General features: G+C 51.7%; 1 protein-coding gene across 1 annotated transcript; it reads right to left on the bottom strand.

Annotated features, from left to right (window-relative positions):
- Positions 1–1,193: 1,193 nt before the first annotated feature.
- Positions 1,194–20,537, bottom strand: RFC2 (replication factor C subunit 2). Its single transcript, XM_047839234.1, has 11 exons — positions 20,383–20,537; positions 16,934–17,003; positions 14,519–14,560; positions 14,117–14,223; positions 9,662–9,763; positions 8,214–8,314; positions 6,851–7,008; positions 6,512–6,577; positions 5,089–5,169; positions 3,468–3,581; positions 1,194–1,588 (listed from the first exon to the last, which is right to left on the bottom strand). The coding sequence occupies exons 1-11, from the start codon at positions 20,535–20,537 to the stop codon at positions 1,478–1,480; spliced, it is 1,107 nt and encodes a 368-aa protein (XP_047695190.1). The 3' UTR covers positions 1,194–1,477.
- Between the last annotated feature and the right edge of the window lie 1,164 nt (positions 20,538–21,701).

Consider the following 21,701-nt stretch of genomic DNA (forward strand, 5'->3'; position numbering starts at 1 on the left):
CTTCGGCTCAGGTCATGATCTCACAGTTCATGGGTTCGAGCCCCATATCGTGCTCTGTGCTGACAGCTCGGAGTCTGGAGCCTGCTTCGGATTCTGTGTCTCCCTCTCTCTCTGCCCCTCCCCTGCTCACACACTCTCTCTCTCAAAAATAAGTAAAACATTAAAAAAAGTTAAGTTTGGGGTGCCCGGATGGCTTAGTTAAGCATCGGACTTCGGCTCAGATCGTGATCTCACAGTTCATGGGTTCAAGCCCCGTGTCGGGCTCTGTGCTGACAGCTCAGAGCCTGGAGCCTGCTTCGGAATCTGTGGCTCCGTCTCTCTCTGCCCCTCCCCGGCTCACACTCTCTCTCTCTCAAAAGTAAATAAACATTAAAAAAAAATTTTTTTTTAAGTTAAAAGTTTAAGTCGGATGCTTAATCAACCAAGCCACCCAGGCACCCCAACACACAACTGTTCTCAATGGAAGCTTTCACACGAGACCACCAATCACAGGAGCTGAGTCACCCCCAACCCCTGTAACACGACATCAGGGATTTGCTTCAACCACCGGAATGGGGGAGGGTGGTGGGAACACAAGAGGACACCAGAATGGCCGTATGTTGGTAAAACTTAAGATGGGTGGTGGATATGGGAAGTTCACTGCATCATCATTCTTTCCACTTATGTACAACTGAGATTTTTTACAATTTGAAAAAAATAGTACCTTGGGGGGTGGGGTGGGAACAGTCATGCAAATTATTATAAAATTCCCTGCGGAATTCTGCGGCAGCATGCACACACAGGATACCCAGTAACACCGTCCCGTGGTCGCTGCCCGTCCTGCCGAAGGGCCCGCTGCCCCAGGCTGTTCTGAGAGGTCTGTCTCCGTAGTAAATCGCAGCAGGCTTCCGCAAGAACGGAGATCAGCTTGGTCGGTCTCTTCCTAAATCACCTTTTCTACTTGTAGGATGCTAGGGGCAGAGACAGGAAGCCGGTTTTCCTCCTGGCCTTGTGTTGCCACCTTACTGCTAAAACTGTATTTTTTTAATGTTTATTTATTTTGAGTGAGAGAGCACGAGCAGGGGAGGGGGACAGAGAAAGGGAGAGAATCCAAAGCAGCCTGTGCCGTCAGCACAGAGCCCGACGCGGGGCTTGATCTCATGAACCTTGAGATCATGAACTGAGCCGAGATCAAGAGTCGGACGCTCAACCCAATGAGTCACCCAGGTGCCCCTGGACAGCTTTTTTATTAGCTGAAATGCCACATGTGCCCAGATCGGGTGCCGTGCCCCGGAGGTTCTCTGGGGCCTTTCTATCCTGTCACCACATCTGTGAGGCTGAGGCTGAGCGCAAACTATCGTGGAAGCCGCACGAAGGTGAAGGCCACGACTGTGTGAGAGGAAGGTGTGTCCCCATGCTGATCTAAGGCAGCATTTTGTCCAGATCAGAAGGCGCGGACTACTGGGTCTCACGGACGGATGAGGAGGACTCTTGTCCCCTAACTGGCCACCGGGGCCATTGTCTTCTGACACAGCCTGGCCAGGAGCCCTGCCATCTGCAGAAGGGAGTTCACACCTTCTGCAATTTTCATGTGAGTGTATCCAATTTCCTGAAAAACAAAGCAAACGTAAATCTGGTTAATACATGAGGGAGCACTTTATGTTTTATTTTTAACTTGAACTAATAGTTTACTTAAACTCGATGCAATGAATTCACACTCCAGCTGGGAAATAAACTCTAAGTCATAACAGGTTACGTTTAAAGCTCAGCTTATTTTTTTCTGAGAGGATGTTGAGATATTTCCTTGTAAGATACTTTTTTTTTTTTTAACTAAAAAAATTTTTTTAAATGTTTATTTACTCTTGAAGGAGAGAGACAGAACGTGAACAGGGGAGGGGCAGAGACACAGGGAGACACAGAATCCGAAGCAGGCTCCAGGCTCTGAGCTGTCAGCACAGAGCCCGACGTGGGGCTCGAACTCACGATCTGTGAGATCATGACCTGAGTGACGTTGGTTGCCCAACCAACTGAGCCACCCAGGCGCCCCTGTAAGATACTCTTAAAGAGAAAAAAAAAAAAAAAACCCAGGCTTAGAAAAAATACTGAAATATTTGTAAAACACATACCTGATAAAGGACTTGCAGCCAGAATATATAAGTAACTCTCAAAGCTCAAGAACAAGAAAACAACCCAGTTGAACTTTGCTTTGCTAAGGATTGTGGGAGGCAGATCAACACATGGAAGAGAGCTCGACATCCTCGGTTACCGGGAAATGCACATAAAGCTACGACCAGATACTACTACGCATCTGTTAGAATGGCTTTAAAAAAAAAAATCAACCGAAAAAAAAAAATCAACCAAACATTCCAAGTGCCGGCCAGGCCATGGATCATCTGGAACACTCCCGCTGCTGGCAGAAATGCAAAATACCACAGCCGCTTCAGAAATCGGCTTGGCAGTTTCTTGAAAAGTTCAACATACCCTTCCCGTTACAGCCAGCAACCTCACCTCCTGGGAAGTGACCCCAGAGAAGTAAAAACTTACGTTCACATTCACACACATTCACGCACACAAATGTTTACGGTGGCCTTATGTGGAGTCCCCATAACCCGCACATCCAAACGTCCTCCAACTGGCGAACACGCAAACGTGCTTCATCCGTACCGTGGAACGCACTCGGCAGTAAAAGGAAGGACCCACCGCGACAGCGTGAACAAATCCTAAATGCGTGAAGCGAAGTAGAAGAAGCCAGACTCAAAGGCTCCCCAAAAATAAAACAACAAAAAGATTTAAAAAAAAAGATACATAGGTAAAGCGGGGAGGGGCATGGGTGGTTTAGTTGGTTGAGTGTCTGACTCAGGTCATGATCCCAGGGTCTTGGATCGAGTCCCGCATTGGGCTCTGCAATGTGTGGAGCCTACCTGGGATTCTCTCTCTCTTTCTCTCTCTCTCTCTTTCCCCGTCTGCTCTCTCCCTCCTCACTCTCTTCCTTAAAAAAAAAAAAAAAAGGCTCCCTTCTACTTGATTCCATTTATAGGACATTCTGGAAAATTCTGTCCCTGCAAACAGAAAGCAGATCAATGGCTTCTGGATGCTGGGGGAGGAGCTGACTACAGAGGGGCACATATCTTTGGGGAGCGGGGAATCATAAAGCTATGGCGTTTATGAGACAGCACTTTTGTCAACAGAAGGCACCCAAGAGGTTGATTGTACTCTATGTAAACTGTACCTGAATTAACCCGACCTTAAGGGAAGACGAACAAATCAATCGCTAATGAAGAGCCACCCTAAGGAACCCGAGGTCGCTGACCGGCGGGGACAGGTTTCAACCATCTCCCGGTCCCGGGTCGATGAGCCGCCGGCCTCTGCTGTGGTCAAGACACTCGCCGTGTGCCTTCCAGGGGCCAGGCCCGTGAGCAAAACGGAGAGCCCACGACGTGGCCCGCACTCCCTGGGAGAGAGGGGGGCATCGCTGTACTCTCACTGACCTTGATGAACTCCAGTTTCAAGTATTCTGCCATCTGGAAGGTTTTACACACTCGAAAAATGTTGCCAATGATGTCTTCCGGGGAATAGCCAAGATGCCACAGGTGGGCGAGAATCTAAACAAGAAGAGACGAGGTGGTGACAAGGGTCCTGGGGCGGGGGGTACGACAAGAAGCTGAAGCCACACCAGTCTTGGGTCTGCCACACCGCAGGGAGTGGACGGATCATCTTGGGCCACCCAGCGATCCAGGGGAACGGCCGGTGGGCAGACCCTCCAGATCGCCTGGGGGGTCATGAGTTTCCCAACAAGCAGAGAGAATATCACAAATGTCTTATTGTTTATTTTTTTACAGTAGGCTCCATGCCCACGCGGGGCCTGAACTCGGCACCCTAAGATTAAGAGTCGCACGCTCTATCGACAGAGCCAGGCAGGCGCCCCAACATCACAAACGTTTGAAAAAGCATTGCGCGGTCTACTACAACAGCCACGTAGTATTTTTATCCAAGGCTCCAAAAAAGCCGTATGAATCATCCCAGTGAGTCCTGGGGGAAGAGGCAGAACCGTCTGTCTGCTGTGCCCTCCGGAGCTGCAGGTCACAAGGCACTCCCCCTGCAAGCTGAGCCTCGAACAAACCCCCACTGGAGCCGAGTTCTCTCCACCTTCTGCCCTCACAACCCCAGTCCCCAGTTCCAACCCCACCCGGCCCACCCAGACTGCGGGGTCCGGGCTCAGCTGTTCTCTGGTGGCATCCTGGGACGGACGCAGGGGGTAAGGAAGCTGTGTGTTCATAAATCTGAAGGCTGCCTTTACAAAGGCTGTGTGTTGGGGTCTCTGCCCAGGTCTCCCCTTCGGGTTTGCGTTACGTCTGGCCCCTAAACCCAGTCCACCTCTGGCCTAGTTTGCTGGCAGCCGGGTGTGGGGGACCTCCCAGAATCGGGTCAATGGACTTAAATCGTACCACTGCCGCCCTGATGGACCTGAGGGTCACCGGCACCCTGAAGATGCCCCCTGGAATCTGCACTTGGGACTGGACTCCATAATGAGTCTAGAAGTCCCCGGTCCTGCCTCTCCTGGACGACCAGGGGCCACTGGGTCCCAGTGAGCCATCCCCACACTCCTCAGGCAGGGCCAGAGGATGAAGTCTCCCTCCGCAGACAGATGGTATCACTGACACGTAAGGAGTTGGGCTGGTCTTGGGTCAACAAAGTCCCCTCGTGGGGGATGTAATTATAGTACAAGTGTGTGTGATTCTGAATCCCAGGTTGAGTGCTTGTCAGCGGTGGGATTTAGAGCGAGAAATTCAGTCTCCCGCAATCAGTTTTCCCCTCTGACGTGTACCCAACTCCTAGCCTTATTCTAAGAATTACATGGAGGGGGCGCCTGGGTGGCTCAGTCGGTTAAGCATCTGCCTTCAGCTCAGGTCATCATCTCCAGGTTTGTGGGTTCAAGCCCCATTTTGGGTGAGCAGGAGGCCCCGCTTTTCTCTCTCTCTGCCTCTCACTCACTCACACCCTCTCTCAAAAAAAAAAAGAAAAAAAAAAAGAATTCAGTGGAACGATGCTTGTGAAGTCCCTAGCACAGAGAGGCTCCCCCCGTGTCACAGACGCAGGCGCGAGGCCAACCTTGTACGCTTCGTCGATGTTGGCGTTCACACAGTGCTGGATCATCTCCTTCACCAGCAAGGGGTGGGGCTCGTCGCAGACCTGAGCAAACCGGAAAGGAAGGCCTGTCAGGGGCTGAGGGGGCCCATCTGGGGAGGAGCCCCGACAGACCAACTGGGGGGCCACTGGTATAAGCAACCTCTCAGCTGGGTTTCCTCCTCGAATTCTCCGGCAAACACGACCAGGTTTGGAAACGTCCCTCTCACCACCAGATGAGTCACCAGACAGAATATGGCGTTCCCCTCCCCAGTGAGGAAGAGCTTCTGACACGTGGTTAGATTCCCCAGGCACAAGCTGAGCGAACAGGGGCTGACGGAATCTTCTGTCTTATTGGAAGCCATCGGCCACACACCTTAGGTCACAAGGTCCCCGGAGAGCCTGCCCGGAACCGCTCAGAATCCACTTAAGAACCGGGAGCTCTCGTGGGCCAACCTCCTACCTGGAATAGGAACCGGATTCCGCGGAGAGGGTCCCTCACTTCAGAGCCTGCAGGTGGTGTGCGGGTGTCGCTGAGCCTGGGGCTGCCCCCCTGCCCCTGCCTCCACTGGCCTGGAGACCCTACTCCACCCTCCAGCTCAGGATCCACATGTACAACTTCCAATGAAAAGCCTTCTGGCCTCCGCTCTGACGCCCCACGCAGCCCTGGGATTTGTCTTCCCAGCTCAGTTAACTTCCCTCAGAAACCGTGCTTTCCTGAGCCCTCGAAGGTCTGCTCCCAGATGACCCGGGGCCTGAACTATCTAGAGGAGACTAAGCAAGTTCCCAGAGTGTCCTCAAAAACACATTCGCCACCAGGGGCTAAACAGGCTTTCAACGCGGCTCTTTTTACCCCCGGACTTGCTAAGGTCTGAATACATGGGGAGCTCTGCCCAGCCTTTACCCCCAAATAAGGGGGAAGCTGGTCTCCAAGTTTCAAAGGGGTCCACGCAGACCCCGAGTTGTCAGGATGCACTAGCCAGTTTTCAAAAGTATTCCCAGGAAGAAAACCCTTTGCCAACGTGGGAGAGTGGGAATCTTTGTCCCTGGGCTGGGTGGGCGCGGAAGAAGGGGGCGGGGGGGGGGGGGGGGGGGGGGGGAGCAGGGGCTCAGCGTTCGCCCTCCAGCAGCGGGACCATGTGATCTGGGGGGCGCGCAGCGGAAGCCTGCGTCCTTGGCCACAAGATGCTGAGAACCTCTGCGAGCAGGGCCACATGAGGACCCTCGGGGTGACCCTGGGGGTGGGTGAGTGACCAAGGCCACCTCCCCACGTGCGGGGGCGCGCCCGACACCCTCCGGAGTCTGCGCTGGGCGAGCGCACGCGGACACCCGGAGCAGGGGCCCCAGCACAGCCGGCGGTGGCAACACCGAGGTGCAGGACCCCCGGGGGCCCCACCGGCTCCTGTACCTTGAACACGTTCTCGCTGTTGATGAAGCCGAATCCCGAGAAAGTCGACTGCAAGTTGTTGAGCGCCTGTGGAGGAACAAGCGCACGTGGGAGGGACGTGCGCCCTGCCCCTCCCCCTCCCGGGCTCCTCCCCCTCTCCTCCCGGGCTCCTCCCACCACCCCCTCACCCGGCGTGGGAGCAGCACCCCCCCCCCACAGGTCTGCCCTCCATCGGCCCCAGGCCCCGATGGCGTGTGGGGTTTCCCCGCCCCGGGGCTGTGCCCTGTCTGCATAGCGGCCACTCCCTGCTTCCCCCTGGGACCCGGGGCACGAGCCCAGGAGGTGGCCAGCGACACGCACCTGCCTCATGTCTCCCTGGGCGGTGAAGATAATGGCTTCCAGGCCATCGTCTGTGTACTGCACCTTCTCCTGCTCCAGCACGGTCATCAGCCGGGCCAGGACCTGGGCGTCGCTCAGCTTTGTGTAGCGCAGGACTGCACAGCGGGACTGAATGGGCTCTGAAGGGACAGGAGGGTGAGGCTGTCCTCAGAGGGCGGCCTGGTGGCACCGTGCGTGCATCAGCATCAGCCACGCCGGCACCGCGCTCCCTCCCCAGCCTGTGCTCTCTCCCCTCGGAAATGAGGGCCAAGTTTCAAAGGATCAACCAAGAAGCCGCCACAAGAGAGGCCTCTCCCCAGCACTGCCCCAGGCAGCTTCCAGAAGGGGAAAAAGCCCCTCCAGGATAGAGACACCCACATGCCACAGCCTGCTGGTGAGTCAGTGCTGGGTGTCACCGCCCAGCCAGTCCAGGGTGAGCACGGGACATCTTGTGGTTTCTGTAAGGGCTCCACAGGAGATTCTGACCACAGCCAAGGCAGAGAACCGCTAGACAGACAGATGCAGAATTCCAGAAGCTGCCCCTCACCCTAGATTTAGACTATGGCAGCAGCTTCTCTACGATCCCCAAGCCCCATTCGGGTCTCCCTGTCTGTCCTGTGCTCACACACGCTTTCAAGGAATGCACTCCTGTGAGTTTTTATGTGCATTCAAAAATCCTGGGAGTCCTAAGAGTCAGTCCATTTCAACTTCTCTGCAATCAGGAAGCTCCATAACATAACCTTAGTTACGTATTTGGCTTATCAGCACCGATAAGAAGAGCACTTAGTTCCGATGAGTTCACATTTAAAAGCAATCAGTAGGGGTGGTTTGGTCGGGCTGAGTGTGGACTCTTGATTTGTGAGTGAGGAAGCAGACAGACCTCGGGGTCAGAGCAGACTGACGGGTAAGCTTCCACAGAGGGGGCAGTTCCTGGTAATGACAAAGCCCCACGTGCAGACTGAGACTGTGCCAAGTGCTCAGAGCAGGCAGAAAGTGCAGGAGCACGTCTGGAGCAAGGCAGGGACCGTGGCGCTACGTACAGATCAAAATGTCGCGTGTGCCTGCGATGGTGCAAGAGTCGCATGGGCCTGGGATTCCAGTCCCAGCTCCTCCGCCTGCTGTGTGACTTTGGGCAAACGACCCGACCTCTCTGAGCACCAGTGTTCTCACCTCTAATGTGGAGCTGATAATACCTTCACATCGAATTACAGAAGATTAAATGAAAAAGCGGATTCTGTAGTGCTCATCCCACCGCAGGCAATCAAAAAGCCCCTGCTGTTCTGTTGCTAAGGAGCCAACGTGAGCGCCCCGTGTGGACCCTATGCCACGCAGAGCTGCCCCTCACCTATGATTTTATCCGAAGCGTTACAAGCAAGAGCGAAGCGAGTCGTTTTGGAGTAGATTTCCATGGTTCTCCTCAAGGCTTGCTGGGCTCCGTCGGTCATACTGAGAAGGAAAACACAGGGGCAGCTCGCCACTGGGACCCAGGGCCCACTGGACACAGAACCCTCCCCAGGGACCCTGGGAGCCGTGATCTCCAGACTGAGCACGCTCAGCTTTTCTCCGGGATCCACGCGGGTCTCACACAGGCAGGGAGGTGAGACACTCACCGCTATGGGATCTTAGGCAAACTACCTGAGCCGGGGCGGGGACGGGCAAAATGGGGTGAAGGGAAACACAGCCTTGCAGTTACGAACGAGTGAGTCACAGGTATTAAAGGTACAGCATAGGCGCGTCTGGATGGCTTAGTCGGTTAAGTATCCGACTCTTGATTTCCACTCAGGTCACGATCTCACGATTGATTAGATTGAGCCCTGAGTCGGGCTCTGCGCGGATGGTGAGGAGCCTCCTTGAGATTCTCTCTCTCCCTCTCTCTGCCCTTCCCCTGCTCTCTTTTTCTCAAAATAAATAAACATGAAAAAAATTTTCAAAGGCACCGCATAGGGAAACACAGTGATATAATAGTGTCGCACAATGACAGACGGTAGCCACACTTGTGATGGGCACAGCGTAATGTATAGATGTTGAATCCCTATGTTGTGCACCTGAAACTAATGTAATATTGTGTCAACTACACTCAGAATCTTTTTTAAATAAATAAATAATAAATAAATAAATAAATAAATAAAACGCACTAGGGGGAAAAATCCTACGTAAGCCTCAAAGTCACCTAGAAGGAGATAATGATATGACCCACCTCAGAGGGTTAGGGCGATTAAATACCACTGAACTGGATGCTTGAAAATGGTTAAAATGGTAAACTTTATGTGTATTTCACCACAATGAAAAAAACGCGTCATTTAAATTATTCACGTAAGGGGCGCCTGGGTGGCGCAGTCGGTTAAGCGTCCGACTTCAGCCAGGTCACGATCTCGCGGTCCGGGAGTTCGAGCCCCGCGTCAGGCTCTGGGCTGATGGCTCGGAGCCTGGAGCCTGTTTCCGATTCTGTGTCTCCCTCTCTCTCTGCCCCTCCCCCGTTCATGCTCTGTCTCTCTCTGTCCCAAAAATAAATAAACGTTGAAAAAAAAAATTAAAAAAAAAAAATAAATTATTCACGTAAGTGATGTTGGAACGAACACATTAACTGACTTATGTCTTAGATGAATGTTTGTAAGTTACTTAATAAAGATAAGGTTTAAGGCTCAGGCCACTACAAAATCGCTTTCCGAAGATGCGATAAGCCAGTCTGCCCCAAAAGCGCAAAGGTGAGAGTTTTCCCTCCCGACTTCATATTAAGTCCGACAGGGGACTGAGAAGTCAAGGTCAATGTGTATACTTGGCAAAGCACTCTACCTGTCTGCTTCATCGAGGATCATGATCTTGTGCCGCCCCTTGGGGAGGGTGACTTTCTGCTGGGCAAACATTTTGATTTTGTTCCTCACGACATCAATGCCCCTGAAACAACAAGGCAGAACGGTACCGTCACCTTCTGAGACAAGTCCAAGTGCCTTCATAGGGACTTCCAACCCCCGGAACGCCACCATGGAAACGACTTTCGTTTCTAGGGTTTTGGGGCAATTCGAACTTTTTATAAGGATCAACAGTTCGTTACTTTTATTCTTTCTTGGAGGTCTCCCAAAAACCAAATTTACTTACTTCTTTTGCTGGGATGAAACTCATTTTATCTTGCAATTACCCTAGGAGTCCAACGGACCCTTTTATAATCTGGGGTCCATCATGGGTCTAAGCGACCTTATTCTTGAAACTGTATCTTCAGACTAACTGGCAGTGTCATCATCCTAGTAACTATTTCATCGTTACTTATCAGTTATTCCCAATGATGCTAAAAAGGGGATTGTCTTAAGAAAACGCAAGGCTGCTGCACTTGCCTACACTGGTGCCATTGGTCAGTCGTGTGAAAAACAGTCACTACCGCCCTACCCTCCAGTGTTTTGTGTCCCTGGGGGCACTGCACTCCCTTTCCAGAAGGTACAAAAGAAGTTCAAATACGCCCTCTTTGTTGTTTTTAAAGCATTCATCGACTGCAGCTGAAAACTCAAAACGCTTCCTTTTCCACCTACAACGTCAACGAGAAAACAGATGACAGGAGGGCATTCCACATTATCAGATAAATCAGAAAATGACCACAGAGAGACAAAGAACGGCACCCAGACGCTAATGAGGACGGTGAGGCTGACCACAGTCAGACCACCCCACGATGCCAGCATCGTCGGTGAATTTTCTCAAACTTCGGCATCAAGGAATGCACAGTGTAGTTCCGAGGACAAAAAATAAAATATATTTCCATCCAGTTAGTCATTCGACAGGAAGGACTTCATTCCCCGGGATCTTGTGACAAGAACCTGACCATCCCGGTTTGCTAAAAGGTCACGTGACAGTATTCGCTCATCTCCCATGATGTGTGCCCACCAGCATGTACGGGGTAGTTTACGGGGGTCAAGAGCTAAAGGTAGGTGTTGTATACGAAGGGGACCGGAAGGAAACAGATGGAAAAAAAAACAATCCTTGTACTGATTGTTCGAATTGGTGTTAATAAATCTAAAGTTGGAACTATTTTATAATTATGGGCCATTTTCTCAAGATGATAAGCCACCAGAGTTTTCAAAAGTAGTGAGTCTGACGAATCAGGTGTGAGTAGAACAAGAAGTGACAACAGGCTAGAACCTACTGGTATCTGACATCCGGACTCGGTATTTACAAAATGGATCAATCCCAGGGCCATTTGCGACAACGGATGAGCGGTTAGTCATATTTGAAGGGCATTGCCTGTTTCAGGGATGTTTGGATCTTCGAAACCAGAAAAGTATAGGGGTGCCTGGGTGGTTCAGTCAGTTAAGCGTCCAACTCCAGTTCAGGTCATGATCTCATGGTCCGTGAGTTCGAGCCCCGTATCGGGCTCTCTGCTGTCAGTGCAAAACCCGCTTCAAATCCTGTCTCCCTCTCTCTCTGCCCCTCCCCCAGTCATGCTCATACTTGCTCTCTCTCTCTCTCTCTCTCTCTCAAAATAAATAAACAAACATTTACAAAAAAAAAGACCCACAGGAAAATATTAAAGAGCTGAGAACCAGGGCGCCTGGGTGGCTCAGTCGGTTGGGCGGCCGACTTCGGCTCAGGTCATGATCTCGGGGTCTGTGAGTTCAAGCCCCGCGTCGGGCTCTGTGCTGACAGCTCAGAGCCTGGAGCCTGCTTCGGATTCTGTGTCTCCCTCTCTCGGCCCCTCCCCCATTCACGCACTGTCTCTGTCTCAAAAATAAATAAGACATTAAAAAAAAATTTTTAAATAAAATTAAAAAAATAAATAAAGAGCTGAGAACCATGCCTCAAGGAATAACCAAAGACAGACATTTTTATTCAACGGTTCCTCATTTCATAATCCTCTACTATTTTCATCTAAAGAGTAAACAGCAGGGGCGCCTGGGTGGCGCAGTCGGTTAAGCGTCCGACTTCAGCCAGGTCACGATCTCGCGGTCCGTGAGTTCGAGCCCCGCGTCAGGCTCTGGGCTGATGGCTCGGAGCCTGGAGTCTGTTTCCGATTCTGTGTCTCCCTCTCTCTCTGCCCCTCCCCCGTTCATGCTCTGTCTCTCTCTGTCCCAAAAATAAATAAACGTTGAAAAAAAAAAAATTTTTAAAGAGTAAACAGCACAGGGGACGCCTGAGTGGCTCAGTCGGTTAAGCTTCCGACTTCGGCTCAGGCTGTGATCTCGCAGTTCGTGGGTTCGAGCCCCGCGTCGGGCCCTGTGCTGGCAGCTCGGAGCCTGGAGCCTGCTTCGGATTCTGTGTCTCCCTCTCTCGGCCCCTCCCCCATTCACGCACTGTCTCTCCGTGTCTCAAAAATAAACAAACTTAAAAAAAAGACAAGAGCAAACAGCACCTCACACCCATCAGGATGACTACCACCACCAACGAAAACAGAAAATAACAAGCGTTGGTGAAGATGTCGGGGAACAGGGCACTGTTGACAGGAGTGCGAAGTGGCACAGCCACCGTGGAAAAACAGTGTGGCGGTTCCTACAAAAGCTAAACCGAGTGGCCGAAAATCATCCAGCGAGTCCATTTCTGAGCATACATCCAAAATAACTGAGGCAGGGTCTCAAAGAGCTGTTGGTACACCCATGTTCACAGCGGCCACAAGATGGAAGTGATGCAGGGGGCCGAACCAGAGGAAAGGATAAGCAAAATGTGGCGGTCCGTCCTCGCAGGGGGATACTACTCGATGGTAAAAAGGAAGGGTATTCTGACACCTGTTCTAACACGGAAGAGCCCCGAGGGCATTATGCTGAGCGACACAGGCCCGTTAGGAAGAGACAAATGCTAGAGGATTCCACCTCCGAGAGGTCCCTAGAGGAGTCAAAGTCATCGAAACAGAAGGTAGAAACGTGGCTGCCCAGGGCTGGGGGAGAAGGAAATGGACAGTCGTTGTTGAATGGATATCCACTCTCGGTTCTGCAGGGAACCGAGTTGTGGGGATGGCGGCACAACAGCGTGAACGTACTTAACGCTGCTGAACTGTGCTCTTGGAAATTCTGAAGATGGGGGGCGTCCAGCTGGCTCAGGCGGTAGAGCGTGTGATTCTCGATCTGGGGGTTGTGACTTCAAGCCCCACGTGGAGTGTGGAGATTACTTAGAAAAATAAAATAAAATCTTAAAAACAATTTTTTAAGATGACACATTTTATGGTTATGTGTATTTTGCCACAAAAATTAAAAATAATTTTTAGGGGCGCCTGGGTGGCCCAGTCGGTCAAGATTCCAACTTCAGCCCAGGTCATGATCTCTTGGTTCGTGAGTTCGTGCCTGGCACCGGGCTCTGTGCTGTCAGTAAAGAGCCCACTTTGCATCCTCTGTCCCTCTCTCTCTACACCATTTCCTGGCTCACTCTCTTTCTCAAAAATAAACAAACATTAGGGGCACCTGGGTGGCTCAGTCAGTTAGGTATCCGACTTCGGCTCAGGTCATGATCCTGCAGTTCGTGAGTTCGAGCCTTGCGTCAGGCTCTGTGCTGACAGCTCAGAGCCTGAAGCCTCCTTTGGATTCTGTGTCTCCCTCTCTCTGCCCCTCCTCCGCTTGTGCTCTGTCTCTCTCAAAATAATAAGCATAATATAAATAAATAAATAATAAGAAAATACAAATAACATCTAAAACTTTCACTAAAAAAAGGGGCACCTGGATGGCTCCATTGGTTAAGTGTCCGACTTTGGCTCAGGTCATGATCTCGTGGTTCGTGGGCTCGAGCCCCACATCGGGCTCTGTGCTGACAGCTCAAAGCCCAGAGCCTGCTTCAGATTCTCTCTCTCTCTCTCTCTCTCTCTCTCTCTCCTCCTCTCCCACTTGTGCTCTATCTCTGTCTCTCAAAAATAAACACTAAAAACATTAAAAAAAAACAAAACTTTCATTAAAAAAAACACAAAGTGGCACTGTTGAGTGTCCGACTTCAGCTCAGGTCATGATCTCATGAGTTCGAGCCCCACATCAAGCTCTCTGCTGTCAGTGTGGAGCCTCCTTTGGATCCTCTGTCCGCCCCCCCTCTCTGCCCCTCCCCTGCTCGTACTCTCCCTCTTTCTCAAAAATAAAAACATAAAAAAAAAAAAGTAGACGAGCAGTTCAAGTGCTTATGATGCCACGTCTACAGGCTAGAGACTCTCATTGTTCACGGGGGAGGATCAAAGGAAAACACAGAGCTGGCGAGACAAACTCCAGGCACAACACAGAACTGCAGAAAGGCGGTTTCTATGGCAACTCAACCTCAAACACTCGTGACCCTTCAGGGGGTCCTAACTCCCAGGTGTACCTGTCGTTTGAGGCGTTGAGCTCCAAGACGGCGTCCTTGAATGCCGGGCCCAGCAGGGCGCGTGCCAAACACAGGATGCTTGTGGTTTTGCCCGTTCCTGGGGGGCCCTAGGAGGAGATCGAGGGGGCTTCAGGCCGACAGGATGAACTCGCCTCAGCTCTCGAGTTACTGTTCCCCACTGTTGCGCTCGCCTCCCCCTCAAACCCCCACCCCAAATCAATACGGCCACCAACCCACAGGCCTCCTGACCACCTGGAGCGGAACGCTTCCCTGCCAAGAGGAAGGGCCAGGGCTTCGGTGGCCATGGGCCTCTCTGACCAGGAAGCTCTGCGCACTTAGGCTCTCCGAGGCAAAGTGAGACTCTAAGACGTCCAACAGGGAGGGCCGGGACCAGGTACTTACAGCGATGATAATATTGGGCACATTCCCTTCTCTTGCAAAGACCTGAAGAAAGAAATGTGCATCAGAACTGACTCATCTGCAGACCTGAGGCACCAAGCGTCCGCAGCCACACAGGCCCGTGGACTAGCACGGCCACCAGTTTCTCCACGCGGATGCCCCACGGAGCTCTCACCTCTGCATATTCCGAACCGAAGTCCTCATTCCCCCTCACACCTGAAACCCCACTCAGGCTTCCCCTTGTGTGGACTGTCAATCCTATTGCCCATGCCGGGAACCGGGAGGTCATGGCTATCCTGGACTGGGCCTCCCCTACACCCCCTGCCCCCCATAGTGCCTCAATTACAGAGGCCTGGCCATCCTTTTTCCTTTATCTCAAGTCCATTTCCTTCTCTTCAGCCACATTGCCACTTCCTTTGTCTATGACCTCTCTCCTGGATCGCTTTTAACTGGCCGCTAGCTGGTCTTTAATCCCGCCCCACTCCCATGCATTTTCCCTACTGCAACCACAACCAATTTCCCAATTTCCTAGAATGCACATCTATTAAAACCTTTGCACCTGACTGATGCCCTTGGAGGACTCCTTGCCGCCCTCCCTATGAAGCCCAAACTCTTCCACAGGGCTCATGAGGCCGTGCTCACCTCACCAGCTCATTTCTCATACCTCCCGATACACATGCTCTACAGCCTTGTTACCCCGTGGGCTCCAAGGACCAGCAGCATCGGCATCCTCCGGGAGCCTGTCAGAAATGCAGATTCCCTGGCCCCACTCCAGACCTACTGGATCAGAGCTGCATTGCTACCAATTCCTACACCCATGAATTAATTAATTGTAGGCAATTCCTACCCCCATTAATGTCTGGAAAGCACTGTTCTGTGTGTTCCACTCAGATGGCATCCCCGCCCCTCCCCCAGAGCAAGCTAGGCCCTCTCACCTCTGGGCCTTTGCACAAGCCATTCCTGCTGCCTTCCCTAGCTCCGCCCCCCGCTCCCCATGTCTGGCTAACTCTGGCTTACCTATCTTTGCCGTCCCTTGTTCCATTTGAGAATTAAGATACTGTGAGCAGGTTTATTCCCTGATTGCTTCCACAGCAGCCTGTACCTCCCCTGGCAGACTGCTCATCACAGTACCTGTTGATTTCAGCCCCTGTGAGACTAAATCCCACACGGGCAGGGGTCATGTCTATTTTGTTGACCCTTCTATCAACAGCTCCTAACACTGGACCATATCTGGCCCACGAAAGATACTCAAATATCTGTAAAATGAGTAAAGGTGTAAAAGAAATAAATATCTCGGTAGCTGTTGAAGTCTAAGTCCCAGTTACTGCAGAGATTGTCTCTGTCGGGTCTCAAACGGCTGGGCTTCTAGATTCCGCCTGAAGACCTCTAGAACTAGGATCTCAAAGCTTACTCTGCGGTGAACATTTCTGCTTGTTCCTATTGTCCTGAAGCCGGCTGTCCTGTCACTTAGTCCCTCTAGGAAGGGGTTGGCAAACTACTGTAAAGAGGTGTTGGGGGGAGGTGGGGGCCATCCAGCCTGAGGCCTGTTTTTATAAGCCCCCTAGCTAAGAATGGTTTCTACATGTTTGAAGGATCGTTTTAAAAAATTAAGAATATTGGGGTGCCTGGGTGGCTCAGCCGGTTAGGCGTCTGACTCTTGATCTCGGCTCAGGTCATGATCTCACAGCTCATGGGATCGAGCCCCACGTCAGGCTCTGTGCTGACAGCAAGGAGCTTGCTTGGGATTCTCTCTGCCCCTCCCCCACTTGTACGATCTCTCTCTTTCTCTCTCTCTCTCAAAATGAATAAACACTAAAAAAACTTTAGGGGACCCTGGGTGGCTCAGTCAGTTAAGCATCTGACTTCGGCTCAGGTCACGGTCTCACAGCTTGTGAGTTCGAGCCCCGCGTGGGGCTCTGTGCTGACAGCTCACAGCCTGGAACCTGCTTCGGATTCTGTGTCTCTGTCTCTCTGCCCCTCCCCCGCTGGCACACTCTCTAGTCTCTCTCTCTGGAAAATAAACATTAAAAATGAAAAAAAATTTTTAAATAAAAAAATTAAAAAAAATTAAAAAATTAAAAATTAAGATTATTGGACAAAGACCTTACAGGGTTTGCAAAGCCTAAGCTATTGACTAGTAGGTCTTTACAGAAAAAGTTTGCCATCCCTGCTCTAGAACAACACAGAACAAGTCAGAGAAACCCCCTCCAATTAGCCAGCCCTTTAAACATGTGAAGTTATCCACTATAACTTCTAATCTTCTCCAGACTGTCTCTCCATCCCTTAATTCTTCTGGATTCCAGGCCCGCCCCGCCCCTCACTATCTCCGCCGTCTTCCTGCAAATGCCTTCAGCTTGTCAAAGCCACAAGAATGTGACTTAAGATCAGCTCAAAAACAAAACAAAAACAATTACTCACCTCCAGCCTGCTCACAGTGTCTTCATTGCCGACAATTTCACTCAACTTCACTGGCCTGTATTTTTCAACCCTGTTTTTAAGAAAACACATAAAGATCTTGACAGGATTATTTTCAGAAGGCCCAAAAGAAAGCACTAGAGGGCAATCCCGAGAGCCCTGTCAGAAGGCTACATAGGGGCGCCTGGGTGGCTCGGTGGGTTAAGCGGCCGACTTTGGCTCAGGTCACGATCTCACGGTCCATGAGTTCGAGCCCCGCGTCGGGCTCTGTGCTGACAGCTCAGAGCCTGGAGCCTGTTTCAGATTCTGTGTCTCCCTCTCTCTGACCCTCCCCTGTTCATGCTCTGTCTCTCCCTGTCTCAAAAATAAATAAAATGTTAAAAAAAAAAAAAAAGAAGGCTACATACATTCAATTTAAATATAGGAAACGCTGCAGGTTTTAAATTTCAAGAGGCATCTCAGTGCCATTTGAAAGGTTAAGCGCCTAAGAATTGTGGGCCGAAGGCTTCAAATCCTCCGCAGCAGAGGAACACCTGTTGTTGCTGGAGAAGGGCCAGCGCGGGCCATCTGGAACAACGTGACACTGTGCAGCGGCACAGTCGGCCCGTCACAACAGAGTCTCAGAACATGAGGCGCCGACACCTGATCTGACGGACCTGGGCGCAACCAAGCCCCCTTCTCGTCCCTCACCTGCCACTTTCTGCAGACTTGCGCCAGGTGCACCGCAGGGCTGGCTAGACAGACTCCACAGGCCGGCCCTGTGATCCTGTGCGGACAGGCTAGTGGCTTACTCAGAGCCATGCTTCTCTCCTTTTAAATTAGTAAGCAAGCTATGTCACAAGAAGATGACCTTCTCGAGCTCTGAGAACAGAAGTGGGAGTGGATTTGCAATGATGTGACCATTAGTACTTCCTCTGCCCTTTATTATACTCTCTGATTTACCCTCGGCCGGCATCCCCTCCAGAAGCAGCCTCATGCAAAGAAGCTTGTTTGACACACAGTGCAGTCAATAAAGAGCTCTCCTCCAAGACCAGCCGTTGGAGCATTCTTGTTCCAACTCATTTCTTGTTCCTACTCAGCCCTTTCCAGGTGTCTTTTTTTTTTTTTTCAGTTATTTATTTATTTTGAGGGAGAGAAAGCGGTGTGTGCGTGGGGCAGGGGCAGAGAGACAGAATCCCAAGCAGGCCCCACGCTGTCAGTGCAGAGCCCAACTAGGGGCCTGATCTCACGACTGAGCCACCCAGGCGTCCCAGGGGTTTGAGATGTTAAGGGCCGCAAAGTGGCAGGTATAGGAACGAGTGAGACATTGTTCTTGCTCTAAAGGCCTTTCCTATTAGCAAGCATACAGAGCTTAACAAATCCCACTACGGTGCTAAACTGGTTATATAAACCAAGGGCTGGGGTGCCTGGGTGGCTCAGTCGATTGAGTGTCTGACTTCAGCTCAGAGCATGATCTCGAGGTTCGTGAGTTCAAGCCCTGCATCAGGCTCGCTGCTGTCAGCACAGAGCCCCCTTCAGATCCTCCGTCCCCCTCTCTCTCTGCCCTTCCCCTGCTTGCGCTCTCTCAAAAATAAGTAAAACATTAAAAAAAAAAAAAAATACAAGGGCTGTGGAAGCCCAGAGGGAGGGAATCACCACCGAGGAATGTAGGTGCTGAAATTTAAGCTAGACTTTGAACAAGGCAAACATGTTCCTCCTTCAGGGCCTTCAGAGGGGCTCCCCCTGCCTGAAAGCTTTATCCACATTGCCACATGGCTTACTCCCTGAATTCCAGCCTCTACTGAAATAGCTCATCAAAGGCCTTCCCTGACCACCAGACCCACTTACCCCATGCCACCTGTCATCAGCAAATATACATGTCTACTTGTCGACTCTCTATTCTTTCCCTATCCAGTGGAAGCTCGTGACAGTCGTGTGTTTTGTATAATGAAGTAAGCATCTAGTGTTGTGCATAAAAAATGTAACTTAAGCCACATATTTAATTTTACACTTTCTAGCAACCACCTTAAAAAAGGTAAAAAGGGGCGCCCAGGTGGCTCAGTTGGTTCGGCATGTGACTCCATTTCAGCTCAGGCCGTGGTCCTAGGGTCGTGGGATGGAGCCCTGTGTTGAGCCCCGCATTGGGCACCATGCTGAGTGGAGCCTGCTTAGGATTCCTTCTCTCTCTAACTCTGCCCCTCTCCCCCACACTACCTCTGTCTCAATTTCAAAAAAAAAATTTGTTTTAAAGATAAAAAGAAAACGGGTAAAGTTAATTTTACTAGTAATTTATTGAACCTAGGGGCTGTGCTAACAGCTCGGAGCCTGGAGCCTGCTTTGGATTCTGTGTCTCCCTCTCTCTTCCCCTTACGTACTTGTGCTCTGTCTCTCTCAAAAATAAACATTAAAATTTTTTTTTAAAATAATTTATTGGACCTAATATATCCGAAAGAGTATTATTTCAAAATGTAGTCAATGTAACAATTACTAATGACATTTTTTATTTTTTTTTAACTTTTTTTTTAACGTTTTTATTTATTTTTGAGACAGAGAGAGACACAGCATGAACGGGGGAGGGGCAGAGAGAGAGAGAGACACACACAGAATCCGAAGCAGTCTCCAGGCTCTGAGCCATCAGCCCAGAGCCCTACGCGGGGCTCGAACTCGCAGACCACGAGATCGTGACCTGAGCTGAAGTCGGACGCTTAACCGACTGAGCCATCCAGGCGCCCCACTAATGAGATTTTTTAAATACTAAGTCCTGGAAATCCAGTGTATTTTGTACACTTAGAGCCCATCTCAATTGGGACTAGCCTCATTTCCGGTGCACTCCATAGACTCAAGTGGCTAGCGGCTGGGGGACTGGACAGTGCAGCTGTGGATAGCCCAGTGGGCTGTACTGCACTCCATTTAGGTGCCTGCTATGGTCAAGAGGGGTGGTCTGGAAAGATGCGCACACACACAGGCGAGAGAGTAAAGCCATTACCACGCGCATAGGGAGTGGGACCGGAGCGGATCATCCATACCACACCTGTGCCCGTGAGGTGGCTTCCCATGTCACCAGCTCCTCTTAGCTACCCAGGATGCACTTTGCGCACGCAACCCCGAGTTCCGAATCTGCAACCAACGCTTCCCGACATCAGCGTCGCCCCAGGCACAGGGCCGGGTGCTGAGTGGGTGGTCACAGGAGGCGGCTATTAACACAGTCTGTGATCACAGGTCTCGGTTCTGACCGAGGACCCCCCCCCCCCCACCAGACTTCAGACCGGCCACTCTTGAGCTAGGTGGGGTCAACGAAGCGCATCCCTCGCCCTCTCCAAATACTAATGTACTCGACGCCGTCCCGGGACCTCCTGCTCCGCTAAGGAGCCCCTGGAACAAGCTCCAGCCCCTGGATTCCCCACGGGACGCGGCCCGCCCACTCGCCCAGCCACACGTCCAGAGCACCCATCACTTATGGCCTGGGTCCTCACCACGGCAGCTCGTAGTGGCTGGCGCTGCCCGCGGTCTTGCCGGAGGCGGGGGCAGAGTCCTGGGCCCCCAGCTCTCCTGCGCCACCGCCGCTCTCCCGCACCTCCATTCTCCCGCCGCCTCTTCCCGCGCCCGAAGCCCCGCCCTGTGACGCCATCACGCAAGCCCCGCCCCGAGCACTCGGGGGACGCCGGTCGCCGGCGGAAGACTTGGGCCCACCCCTTTTGCGCCTGCGCAGAGAGCACCAGCGAGACCGAGGGTAGCGGGGGTGTCGGTTGCTAGAGGCCGCGGTTGCTAAGGGAGGCCTGGCGTCCAGCCCGCTAGTGAGAGGAAGGCGAGACCCGACCGCATCGACTTCCGAGAAGGCAGGTCGCTCCAGGAAGGGACGTTCGGCTGTTTTCGTCTTTGTGTGATTGGTCTGGGAGGCCCTGTCAGCGTGGCTGGCCTGGAGCGGTGGCGCGCGGGCAGGCCTGGAGGGTGGGAGCATCCCGCCGCCGCCCAGACGTGGGTTTGACGGCGGACACGCGTAGGGACTGAACGTCTGGGCGGTGTCATCTGGGACCTGACTGTGCCCAGCTGTCCGGATCGCTCAGGTGTCCCGGTGGAAACGCTAGCTCCCATGGAGTGCGCTCCTGCGCCCTGGAACTTGGCGCTTGCGATCGGGGAGTTTTCCCAGTGTTGCACGGTGGAAGTAACCCCCGTTTTGCAGAGGCGGCAACTGCCCCTCTGTAGGATGTGACTCAATTTCATTCCGGAAAACTAGGTACTCCATATTCATGAGTGCTTTGAGCATTGTTTTGGGCTCGTTTTCTGCCTACTGAACTAATCTTTCCCCGCCTAGCCCAAATGTCATAATAAGGGTGCATAATAAACAAAAATAATGTACAAGGACGGTCATTTACTATGCTCTTACTATACCCTGTAGGGTACCCTACTATACTATATCCGAGGTGGATACTCCTAAATATCCACAGAAACAGGCTTGAGAATGATTGAAATATTTGTCCGATGTCATTGAGGTTGCAAGTGGTGGCCCCAGCATTCATTCCCCATCGTGCTGCCAAAGCAATTCATATAAAGTTCTGTTGTATTGCACTTAGCATACTACTGCATTCCAATTTGGGGAGAAAAATTGGCTTTCATGTCCACATTGAAGATAAGAATCGGGACCCATTTATCTCTCTCCCTAGTGCCTAGCACAAGACCTGGCACAGTGTGAATGTTCAATTTGAGTGTGTTTAGTGAACCGTGAGGATCCACGTTTCCAGAACAGTTTGGTCAGCCGTGAGGAACTGGGCTGCTCTCACCAGAGAACTGATCA

This window comes from Prionailurus viverrinus, chromosome E3 (genome assembly GCF_022837055.1).
Source record: "Prionailurus viverrinus isolate Anna chromosome E3, UM_Priviv_1.0, whole genome shotgun sequence".
In the NCBI taxonomy this organism is placed as follows: Eukaryota; Metazoa; Chordata; class Mammalia; order Carnivora; family Felidae; genus Prionailurus; species Prionailurus viverrinus.

Excerpts from the sequence above, each read along its gene's own strand:
- RFC2 (XM_047839234.1), bottom strand. The coding sequence starts at position 20,537 with ATGGCGTCACAGGGCGGGGCTTCGGGCGCGGGAAGAGGCGGCGGGAGA. Across the intron at positions 6,578-6,850 it reads CCCAGGGAGACATGAGGCAG|GCGCTCAACAACTTGCAGTC; the intron begins GTGCGTGTCGCT and ends GTTCCTCCACAG. Across the intron at positions 5,170-6,511 it reads ACAGCGAGAACGTGTTCAAG|GTCTGCGACGAGCCCCACCC; the intron begins GTACAGGAGCCG and ends CGGTTTGCTCAG.